Below are 12,030 nucleotides of genomic sequence, written 5' to 3'. Positions count from 1 at the left end.
CAGTCTACTGACTTCCCTCTGCCAGGAGACCTCCGCCTAAGTCCTGCTGGCCCAGGCACTCAACCTGAGGGGAATGAGGGCTGGTATAGGTGAAGCTCCTGTCAGGTCTCCTGGTCCTGCGCCGCCTCCTGGCTACGAGAACCACAGAAGGCCTCTCCTCTGCGGATACACCAGCTCTCGAGCCGGCTCAAGGATCCACAGCACCAACAGTCTTGCTTCCTGTAAAGAGTAGAAGGGTTGCTCACAGATCTCCAGCCCCTGCTCTCAGGATTGGAGGGGTTGCTCCTTTCACAAGGCTTCAGACTGAACTTTGGACTCAGGTACAATCTTTTTGTGGGGTGGGACTCCCTCCCTCCCCCATGATTCCTCCTCTGCTGGGCTGTTGCACCAATGAGTAGGCAGTAGCAAGCTCCCTCCCAGAAGCTGGAGAGATGAACACCAGTACCCCTGTAAAGACCCTGTGTAAATAGTTCAATGTACAGTTTGAATTGTTGAATGTTTGTTGGATAGTGGTTGATCTTTTGGAAATGATCAGTAAATATAATTTGAACACCCAGTCTGAGTCCAGCCTGTCAGTCCTTGAAGAGAACACACACCAGAAAGATACAAACACGTCAGGAAGGACACTTCAGCACCTGGGCCACAGAGAATTTCCTCTTTCCCCCACAGAATGAGCTCACTCCCTGGGAAGTGCAGGAAGAAGGGGGAAGGATGGCAAGATCAGCCCTGACTGCTAAATACTTAAGGGTTACACAAAAATAATAATTAAAAAAAAACCAACTAAAAAATTGGACACTGGCCTATGATTAAAGAGAAAGCAATGTGGGTACATTAATACCAGGAGTGCCTGTATGACGGCCAAAACAGATGGTTATCAGTTATATTTAGAAGGACTAAAGTGATAGTTGTAAAATAAGAAATGACATACACAAGGACAACATGCCAGGGCTTCCGTTCCATTGATTATTTTATACCAGGTAGCCAAATTTTGTATTCTGATTTAATTACAAACAGGGTCCCACCATGCTTTATCAATCTGTGTTGCATAACAGCATCTAATATTCAGCTTTGCAGGTTCCCCAGTAACTAGAAACCTGCTAAATTAATTCTAACAGCATTGCACTCCTCCAACCGTTGTCATCTTCTGCATTGGGAGCATGTGCAGATGGAGGTGTATTCCCAGGCACCAGATGGATGCGATCAACTTGACGCGACATAGGCTCAGGTCGATACGACTGTGCTAAAAAAGCGTGTCTGTTTTCGGCACCCGCTCTTTCAACGCGCACACAGCCCCCTCTCCTGGGCGCACGATATAGCATCAAATGAGGGCTTGCACTAAAAGGAGACACTAGGGACAATTGCGCCTCCTTGGCATAGGAGAGGGGGCTGTTAGCGGGTTAGGAAAACGTTTTCCTAACCTGACCCGCCAGCATACCTTTTTTTTTGTTTGTTTTTACCTTTAGTTTCTCCTACTTAATATTGCCATGATATTAAGTCGGAGGATGTACAGTACACTTCTTCGGGCTGCTCAGAAATTAACCCTTGGACAGGCGTTAAACAGTGTGCTCAGTTGAGCGCACTTTACAGCATCAGCATTTTCATGCATCTGCAGTAGCGTTTGCTAGAGCGTCTCCAGGACTTGGAAAGGATCTGATGGACCTAACACGACACGACATGACGTGGCGGCGTGACGTAGCGCGCAGGGATCTGCGGGCCGGCAGCGTGCCCTCGCGCCTGGGCTCCAGTTTCTCCCCTCCCCCTGCTACAGGGATCCCAAGATGGAAAAGCAGGGGCAGGGGCTGGCGGCGGCCTGCGGGGAAGGGCACCAACATGGCGGCGGCGCCCAGCCTCGGAGCCTGCCTGGCTTCCCGGAGAAGGGGGAGAAGCAGATGCTGCCGCCCCCGCTGCAGCAAGATGGCGGGGAGCCGCCTCCCGACACCTTCTTCGTGCTCATCAATCTGGTGCGAGAGGCTGAGGCAGCGAGACCGGAGGAGGAGCAGGAAGGCGGTGGAGGAGACCCCGAGCCCCTACTACCGCCGCCTCTTCAGCTGTGTCCGCCGGGCGCGTCGGGAGAGAGCGGACCGGTCCAGACCCCCTCCGGCCACAGCCCCAAGTTGCTGGTGAGCCTGGCCGCGCCCGACGGCGTTGGGGAGCAAAGACCATCCGAGCACCCTCGCGAGCTGGACGAGGCCGCTGGCTTCCTGCTGGCTGACACACTGGAGGGGCAGCTCGCCAACTTCCTCTTCAGCGAGCAGGCGGAGGGCCCGGCCGGGGCCCGGAAGGCGGGCGGCGGGGTGGTGCTGGTCTACCACTGCCCCGAGCCGGCCTGCGCCTCTACCTTCGTCCGCAAGCACCAGCTGAAGCTACACCTGCTCTCGCACGCCCGCGCCCCGCGGCCCTTCAAGTGCAGCCTGGAGGGCTGCGGCTGGGCCTTCACCACCTCCTACAAGCTGAAGCGTCACCTGCAGTCGCACGACAAGCGCCGGCCCTTCCCCTGCCAGGCGCCCGGCTGTGCCAAGAGCTTCACCACAGTCTACAATCTGAAGGCTCACGCAAAGGCCCACGAGCAGGAGAGCGGCTACAAGTGCGAGGTGTGCGGCGAGCGCCTGCCTACTGCCGCCAAGCTGGGCGCCCATCAGCGCACACACTTCCAGCCCCAGAGGCCCTACCGCTGCCAGTTTCCCGGTACGTGCCCCCCCCACCGTGTCCAGGGGAAAGCGCGAGGGTTAAATAAAAAACAGCACTAGCAGTAACTGGGTGATGGGGATCATGCTGCTCAACATGTGATATGGTGGGAGCAAAACTATCTGATGGGACGTTCCTCTTGTGTCACGAACCAAAGGGATTTTGGCAAACATGCTTACTAAATCTGGTTCCTAGTGCGAATTAAGCCACCTTTTTGACTGCTAGGTACCTAAATCTCTTACTTTGCGTTGATTAAACAAGGTGATTTTAATAATTACCCCTTAAAAACCCATATAAGGCTTCTAGGCTCCCCACTTCCCTCAGCCTCTGGCATGTTATAGTTTCTCTCTCCCCCTTCCAATAATGTCCATTTCCTATGCAGTGTTGACATTTTTTTTCACTTTCTGTTTTGAGAAAAGTTATGAGTATTTAATTTTTTTGGATCAAGACTTTTTCTCCTTGAGCACCTTGCACTGTTAATGCTGTCATGCAGAAGTAATGATAGCTGACAGCTGAAATGCAAGCAGTTACAAGGCCTGTGACATTTCCTGCAGCTTGTCAGACTGCACATGTCATCTTGTTGCTGGCTTATCTTACAACTGGGTATATGAAAGATGCTTAGTTTCCTTCCAATATTTCTTTCCTGCAGGTTGTGAGAAAACCTTTATCACTGTGAGTGCACTATGTTCACATAATCGAGCTCACTTCAGGGAACAAGAACCATTTTCCTGCTCTTTTCCGGGATGCAGTAAACAATATGATAAAGCTTGCCGATTGAAAGTTCACTTGAGAAGTCACACAGGTACGGGTCTTGGGCTGTTCAAAAATAATGGGGCTATATTGGAACAGATTTAAAAAAAAATGCATTTGCTGTAGAAATTGAATATTATGATTGCAAAATTAAAATAAAGCTAATAGTATGCTTGCCTGTGTAAAGAGAAGTGTCACTAGTAGAGGGAAAAATAATTTCTCATAAGACCCCACTTTGAGTGCTGTCCACTATTCTGGAAATAACATATGAAAAGACACTGGAGATGGTTCAAGAGAGGGCTACCAAAATGATGCATTGCCTGTCCAAGGGTTATTTATATAAAATTTATGACTTGCTTTCACAATGAAATCTTTCAAAGCATTGCATACATAGTTACAAGCAAATGCAGCAATACAATCATAAAAATAATATAACTAATTATTAAAACACCTCAAGGCCTTATGTGGAGAGGTTTGAGCTAAAGATGTACACTATAGGGGAGATATAATGAAAACATTCAGATGTCGGCATTCAATAAGGTACTAGAGGGAAACATTTTTCTTTAGATGCAGAGGTGAAGTAGGCACCAAAGAAACATGATAAAATCACCTGGACCATACTTTCAGCAGAGATATTGTAGGAGCCAAAATAGAATTCAAGCATGGCAGAGTGAAGAGACCAGAGGTATTTGTTAACATTAGCTGGTTTTTTTTGGAAAAAAACCCCCAAAACATTAGCTGTGTATCACTGTTATTTTGCTTTTTTATTTCAGGTGAAAGACCATTTGTGTGCGACTTTGGTGGTTGTGATTGGTCTTTTACGAGCATGTCTAAGCTGTTGAGGCACAAAAGGTACATTTTGTTTACTGTGCTTGGGCAGTGGTGATGTAAACAATTTTTGCACAGACCCACCAGGGTGCCTTAGCCCTACTTTGGAGAGTCTACATATAGGGAGTGAGTAGTCCACTATGCTCTGTACTTAAAATCCTTGGCAATGTGGCATTTTGTTTTAATCCTAGCTGTCTTCTTGGAATTGTCCACTTCATATAAGTCATTAAATTGTCAATAACATGTAAATCTTTGGGTCACTAATAACCTGGGCCATTATTTTGAAGTTTTAAGATAAGAATGAAGAAATGCTGTACTGGGTCAGACCAGTGATCCATTGAGCCTGGCATGCTAATTCAGGTCTCGTAGAAGAAGTACCCATCGCAGCCTAATTGGAAGATTCATTCTATGTTCTCCACTCCTGGTTTCTGGCAGTAAGAGGTGGTGTTCCCCCAAGTCTGTCTAGCAGAGCTAGTAGTTAATTGGCCTGCCCTCCAAAAACTTGTCCAAATCTTTTTTTTTTTTTTTTTAACATAGCTATACTACTGATTTTGACCACATTTTCCGACGTCAAACTCCACAACATGAATGCTGGTATACAAAAACGAATAAATAAACTTAATTGTGCATTGACCGAACAATACTTTCTTAAATGTATTTTAAATCTGCTACTAGTTAGTTCCATGGTATCCCCTAGTTCCAGTAGTGTCTGAGAGGATAAATAATCATTTGTAATTCTGCTGTATGTGTTTTGAGTTGTGGTGATCACAACTGCACACTATACTCGAGGTGCAGTCACACCATAGATTTATACAAAGGTGGTATGATAGGTTTTTTAAATTCTTAACATTCTATTTGCTTGTTTTTATCACTGCCACATACTGACCTGAGGGTTTCCATTTCTTGTCCATAGTAACTCCCAGTTATCCACAATGACTCCTTTTCTTGAGTGGTGACTGAGGCCCACATTGCATACGTATGGTTGGGATTATTTTTCCCTATGTGTGTTACTTTATACTTGTTTACATTAAATTTTATCTGTCATTTAGATGCCTGATCCCCCAGTTTTGCAAGAGCCTCCTGCATTTCCTTAGTTTGCTTGTGTTTGTATTTATTTATTTATTTTTTATTTTATTTAAGGTTTTTTTATACCGGCATTCAAGAACTCGTTCTCATGTCGGTTTACAGAAAACAGGGGTGCAGAAATATAACCAAAAACATAACTAAATGTGGAGAAGAGAAGCAGTTACAATTAACAAGGGATCATGAACTGGGATTATAAGAAATAAAAGAGATAGAGGAGGATAATTATATACAAGTGTACAATGTAAATAAGGAGTTCTCTATAAATACAAGAGAACAAAATAAATATGGAGTCCATTATATACAGCTACTTAGCATAGGAGTCATTGATGGATCTTGTTAGGTGGGGTTCGGGAAGGCTTGCCTGAAAAGCCATGTCTTAAGTCTTTTCCTAAACGTTAAGAGGCACGGTTCGTTTCTTAGATCTGGTGGGAAAGAGTTCCATAGCGGAGGGCCTGCTGTTGAAAGGGCTCGGTCTCTCAAGGTTCTGTGATTAGTAGTTTTTACGGGTGGAACAAGGAGGCATCCTGTGTAGGCTTCCCTAGTCGGTCTTGTTGATTCGTGAACACGGGGAGGAATTTGTAGGTCGATTGTGGTGTGTTGGTGAATGATTTTGTATAATAATGTGATGGATTTGTAAATTACTCTGAAGTGGATTGGTAACCAGTGGAGGGCTTGAAGGATTGGAGAGATGTGGTCTCTTTTTCTGGTGTTTGTTAGTAAACGTGCTGCTGCGTTTTGGACCATTTGGAGTGGTTTTGTATATGAGGAGGGGAGGCCAAGAAGAGTCGCGTTGCAGTAGTCTAATTTGGAGAAGATGAGGGCTTGGAGAATGGTTCTGAAATCTTTGGCGTGGAAGAGTGGTCTTATCCTTTTTGAGACTTGCAGTTTATAGAAGCAGTCTTTGGTTGTTTTGTTGATGTGGGCTTTGAAGTTCAATTTATTGTCGATTAGGACACCTAGATCCCTTACATGAGTGGTTTGAAGGTTGGTTGGAAGACAGGCTGTGGGTTTGTTATCGGGTGTTATGAGTAGGACTTCAGTTTTAGATGAGTTTAGTACCAGATTAAGGCTGTTGAGGAGGCTTTTAATTTCTAGGTGGCAGGATTCCCAGAATTCGAGGGTTTTTGAGTATGATTCTTTGATAGGGATCAGGATCTGGATGTCGTCCGCATAGAGAAAGTGTATTAAGTTGAGGTTGGTGAGGAGTTGGCATAGTGGGAGGAGGTAAATATTAAATAGTGTAGGGGATAAGGAGGAACCTTGTGGGACTCCGACGGTCGAATCGTGGCGTGCTGATTCTTTGTTCTGTATTTTTACCTTGTAGCCTCTGTTGGTTAGAAATGATTTGAACCAGGAGAGCGCTAAGCCAGAGATTCCTATAGCAGCTAACTGTTTAATGAGGATCGCGTGGTTTACGGTATCGAAAGCTGCTGAAAGGTCTAGAAGGACCAGCAGAAATGATTGTCCTTTGTCTGTACCTAGGATGAGGAGGTCTGTTAGGGATGTAAGAAGGGATTCTGTGCCGCGATTTTTGCGGAATCCATGTTGTGAGGCGGAAAGCAGTTTGTTATCTTCAATGAAGTCCGATAGTTGGGAGTTAACAAGCTTTTCCATAATCTTGGCTATGATAGGTAGATTAGCTATTGGGCGGTAATTGTTGGGGTCTTTTAGGTCCAGGTTGGGTTTTTTTAAAAGTGGTTTGAGTGAGGCTTGTTTGAGGTCTTCTGGGAAGGAACCTTGTGAGAGCGAACAGTTGATTATGTCAGCCAATGTTTTGGAGATGGTTTCTGGTATTGTGAGGAGAAGTTTTGTTGGTATATGGTCCGCTGGGTGTGAAGATGGTTTCATTTTTCTAAGGATGGTTTGGATTTCAGAGGAGGAGGTAGGTTCAAACATTTCTAGGTGGGTGTTTTTGATGTGTGGCATTAGCGCTTGAGTTAGGGGAGTGATATTGGAAGGAAGTTGGGTAAGCAGATTCTTGATTTTGTCTTGAAAGAAGAGAGCGAGTTCATCTGCTTTGGCTTGAGCTTGATTACTAGGGCATTCTGGTGAGGGTACTTGGGTGAGGGTGGAAACGTAGTTGAATAAAGCTTTCGCGTCAAAGACTAAGTTGTGAATTCTGGCGGCGAAAAAGTCTCTTTTTGCTTTGGAGGTGTAGGCCTTGTATTGTTGTAGCGTGCATTTGTAGTCTGAGAGTGTGCTGGGATTTGGAGTTTTCCGCCAGTTAGATTCCTTTTGTCTTAGTATTTGTTTAATCCTTCTAAGATCGTTTGAGAACCATGGTTGTTTTTTGGAGGCATCTGGGTGAGATTTTTTTGTTGTAAGTGGGCAGAGCTTATTGGCTATTGATTCCGTGATCGTATTCCAGGAGTGTAAAGCAATATTAGGATCAGTGAGAGTTATATCGTGAAGGTGTTTGGTTAGTTGAATGGTAAGGTCTTCTGGATTGCAGGGTTTCCTGTAGGTAAAGGATGGAGAAGGTGTGTGACTGGTGGTAGATTTTTCCAGTGAGAATGATGTAGAAATGAGGGAGTGATCAGACCAGGGTACCTTCAGATTTTTTATTGGAGAAGTCGATTTTATGCCTTTGTTGATAAAGATCAGGTCTAGTGTGTGGCCTGCTTTGTGTGTCGGGTTATTGACTATTTGGGAGAAGCCCATCGCTGAGAATGCTAGTAAAAGAGTTTGGCAGCTAGGTGAGAGAGTAGGGTTGTCCATGTGGAGATTAAAATCTCCGAGTATTATTGCTGGGGTGTCCAGGTTGAGGAGTGTTGTTGTTATTTCGATGATGGATGAGACGTCAGATTCTAAGAGTCCCGGGGGGGCGTAGACTAGAAGTATTTGGAGTTGGTGAGATGTGAAGAAGCCTATCTCCAGTTTATTATTGGAGTGGATCGGATGTTGAGAGAATTTGAGGTCTTTTTTTGTAGCAAGAAGGATTCCTCCTCCCCTTTTTTTCAGTCTAGGAAGGGAAAAGATATCGTAGGTTAGCGTCGGTAATTGGTTTAAGATTGCCGTATCTGATGGTTTCAGCCATGTTTCTGTTATTGCGCAAATGTCAGGCTTGGTGTCGGTGAGGTAGTCATTGAGAATTAGCGACTTTTTCGTTATAGATTGCGCATTGAAGAGCGATAGGGTGAATAGGGTGAGGCCTAGTAGTTGTGTTATTGGTGCTATTAGTATTGGTGTGAGTGATTTTAGGTTGTTAAATTAGGGACCTGCTCTCCACGTTGCAGTCTGCGGCAAAGAGGGCGACTGAGATCGAGCCGGCGTTTTTAAATTTGGCGCGGTCGCGTTGGATTGACGTCACTGGCGCGACAGGGTCGTCTTGGGCGTCGTCGGACTATCGGTCGGTGCCGGAGGGCCTGGCTTGTGGCTTCCTGCGGCGGTGGGCAGAGAGCGGAGAATCAGCCGGATCGGCGCGATTTCAAGCAGGAGGAGGTAAGTGTGGAACTTCCCCGTGGCCGGGGCGGGGGCCCACGGAGGTAGGGCGAGATTCAAAGGCCTTACCCCGATGGGCTCAAGCGCCGGCTGCGCGGGCCTCTCTCCCAGCACCTATCTGCTCCGGGGACCTGCTCTCGACGTTGCAGTCTGCGGACGTTGCGCTATCTGCAGATTTGGTCCCCTCACGCTTGACTCCCTTTTCTAGTTCATTAATAAGTTAACACTGGTCCCAATATAGATTTCTGGGGCATACCATTGTTTATCTCTCTCCCTTGGAAAAATTGACATTTTTAGTACTATTCTCTCTTTCCTGTCCATTAACCAGTTGCCAGTCCACAGTAGAACATTGCAATCTACCCCATGAATCTTACATTTTTTGAGGATTCTTTCATGAGGGACTTTATCTGATTTTCAGAGGGCATTTGTTACACTATCTTGATTGGCTCCACCTTATCCATATGTTTGTTTATACCTTCAAAAAATGTTGAAATAGTAGAGTATATTCTTTCTATGCCTTTTCATTGTTCACTTGTCTTTTGGCCTTGATGGGGCTTAAATGCAGAGAAGCAAGAAAGCACTGAATTAAAGGAATCTTTTAAAGGGACATTTTGAGGAATTTGGGGTGTGGAGGGTAGATACAAGATAGTGTTTGCTTATCGAACAACAGAGCTTTGAGATCTCCATATCTGCTAGAAACCTTTTTTTTTCTTGTGAAGCTTTTCTTTCTGCCATGGGCACATGGAAAGAGAGACCAAAGGCCTACTTTACTGTTTCTCCCCATTCTCGTTGGAGTATGATATATTGGTTTGTGATCCCAGATGCTGATGCTTCCAGCTCCAGTGTTTACTTGCTGGGGTAAGTGGAAGTGTATTTCACTCCTTTTCTCTCTCCCAGTTGGGAAATCACCTTGCTAAACCCTGAGGACTGAGCACCACTGGATTTTGCTGTGTTGTGGAACATTCATGTGTTGATAGCTATTGCTGTTCTGGTGATGCTGGTGACCACTGTTATTACAGGTGGTGTGTTGGCAAATTCTTTCCTGTTTAGGCTGTGTATGAAGGGAATCCCTTAGCAGACTCGGGTGCTGTGCCAGGGATTCCAGAGAGCGAATCAGTGTCTGTAGTTGCACCTGGTATTCTTCTACTTAGATTTAAGACCTGACCTGGAATGACAAACGTCCAGGCAGGCTTCTCTCTGAATAGACAATTTCTTAGCGTCCAGACAGATGAATTCAGAACCAGTGGGTTATGCACCTTTACCAGCAGATGGAGACTGAGCAAAGCTGACATCACAGTATATATACTCCTGCAGTGACATCAGCCTGCTAGTATTCTCCGTCTCCAATAGATGGTGGACGTGCATCTCCCTATTGGGGATTGCTTCAAGTTTTAGGCTTCCTCCTACCTTCGGTCTCTGTACTTGGCATGCCGATCTGATGTTCGTTCCCACCCCCGAGGGAAAATAAGGGACATGGACAGCCTGCTGGGTTGGGCAGCATGGCAGTTTGGCTAGGTCCTGCTCTTAGGCTTTTCTGTGTGCACTGCATGGTAAGCTGCAGCGGCGTTTTTGCACATTTTCCTGCATGTTAGGCTGCCTTCTTTGGGACAGTCAATTCGTGCAAGTATGTCCGATTGTACGTCCAGTTTTTGGACGTCCTGGTGGTAGCGGTGTCTGTGTTAGGATGACTGTTAACCACCGTCAAAATGTCTGTAACCAGTTTGTGATTTGGTTCTGAGATCTAGTTTTTAATAGATACCGGGTATAGTATATTGGGAATTTGGTCAGTTTGGGTATCAGAAAGTAGCGGCCTTGCCAGTCATGCAGTATTGTGCTGGTTAAGAATAACCTGGTTGTACATAGTAAGGTGGATAGATTTAAAAATGAGGCAGGGCACTCCAACCGAAGAGCACTGAACTTTCCCAAATTACAAACAAGTAATTTCCCAATTACAAACAAGTAATTCTTGATGCCAAAAAATATTTCAGCTCAAAAATTGAAAAATTTGCAACAACCCACAAGCACTATTCAACATAGTTAAAGATCTCACCACTGATAAAACAGTCCCCCAAGAACCTACCAAAAAAAATAGGTGTAATGAAATAGCACAGTTCTTCAGTGACAAAATAACAAATTTAAGAACCAAAATCCCAAACACAACAAAATAAGAGATCAAAATGTACAAAAGAGACGTAACACAATGGAACTAGGTTTGACGAGATATCAAATCTGGAAGTGGAATCCATGCTAAAAAAAATTAAATTCCCCACATATAATTGACACCTTACCTACAATGGACATAAAAAAGCTAGCTAACACAGCTCCAATACTAACAAAGATCATAAACTATCATTAATGGAAGGAAAAATCCAAATATACTTAAAGGTGCAATCATCAAACCAATCATAAAGAAAAAAAAAACAGCGACCCACTTATCCTGACCAACTACAGACCTGTTTCGAACCTACCTTTAATCGCAAAACTAATAGAAAAAACTGTTCAAAAACAGCTAGCCGAACATCTAGAGAACAATAACATACTGTACCCTTCACAGCATGGATTCCGCAAACAGTAAAGCATAGAAACACTACTGCTATCACTGACAGACAACATTTTGAGAGGATTTGATAGCGGAAAACATTACATTCTTCAGTTTTTGACACAGTAAATCATGACATACTTTTAAGAAGATTAGAAGAAATAGGACTAAAAAACCACAATTTGCCTGGTTTAGATCTTATCTAAATAACAGATTTTTTTCAAGTACAGATCAATAACGTAATATCAGAAAAAATTAGTCTACTAACAGGAGTACCACAGGGATCAGCCCTGTCTGTGACACTTTAACATCTGCTTATTTCCTTTGTGCCACTTACTAGCAGGCCTAGGAATCATTCATTACATATATGCTGATGACATTCAACTAGTTCTACCCGTTGATGATTCAATTGAAAAAACTTTAAATCTAGCAAACATGTACTTAGACATTATCAAGCAACTGCTAAACCAAATGGAACTAGTTATCATGATTGAAAAAACTGAATTCCTACATCTAGAACGTAAAAATATTGAGATCATACAGACTCCAATTATGCTAAAAAATAATCAGAAAATTGAACTAGCCGAGAAGGTAAGGAACCTCGGAGTAATAATTGACACGGAACTCAGCCTGAAACATGAATCACTGAAAGTAAAGGAAGATTACGCCAAACTGATGGTCCTCAGGAGGCTAAAACCTTT

At 44.4% G+C, this 12,030-nt stretch overlaps 1 protein-coding gene across 1 annotated transcript in view; it reads left to right on the top strand.

The window, feature by feature from the left end:
- The first annotated feature begins 1,702 nt into the window (after positions 1-1,702).
- Positions 1,703-12,030, top strand: part of ZXDC (ZXD family zinc finger C) — a 65,867-nt gene continuing 55,539 nt past the window's right edge. Inside the window, exons 1-3 of the mRNA XM_029601368.1 lie at positions 1,703-2,685; positions 3,335-3,487; positions 4,209-4,287. Of these exons, the coding sequence (XP_029457228.1) occupies positions 1,779-2,685; positions 3,335-3,487; positions 4,209-4,287 (1,139 nt within the window). The 5' untranslated portion in view covers positions 1,703-1,778. The remainder of the gene's footprint in view (positions 2,686-3,334; positions 3,488-4,208; positions 4,288-12,030) is intronic.

Source organism: Rhinatrema bivittatum, chromosome 4, assembly GCF_901001135.1.
Source record: "Rhinatrema bivittatum chromosome 4, aRhiBiv1.1, whole genome shotgun sequence".
Taxonomy (NCBI): domain Eukaryota; kingdom Metazoa; phylum Chordata; class Amphibia; order Gymnophiona; family Rhinatrematidae; genus Rhinatrema; species Rhinatrema bivittatum.
The sequence above is the reverse complement of the archived record's forward strand: the minus strand, read 5'-3'. Positions and strand labels throughout refer to the sequence as shown.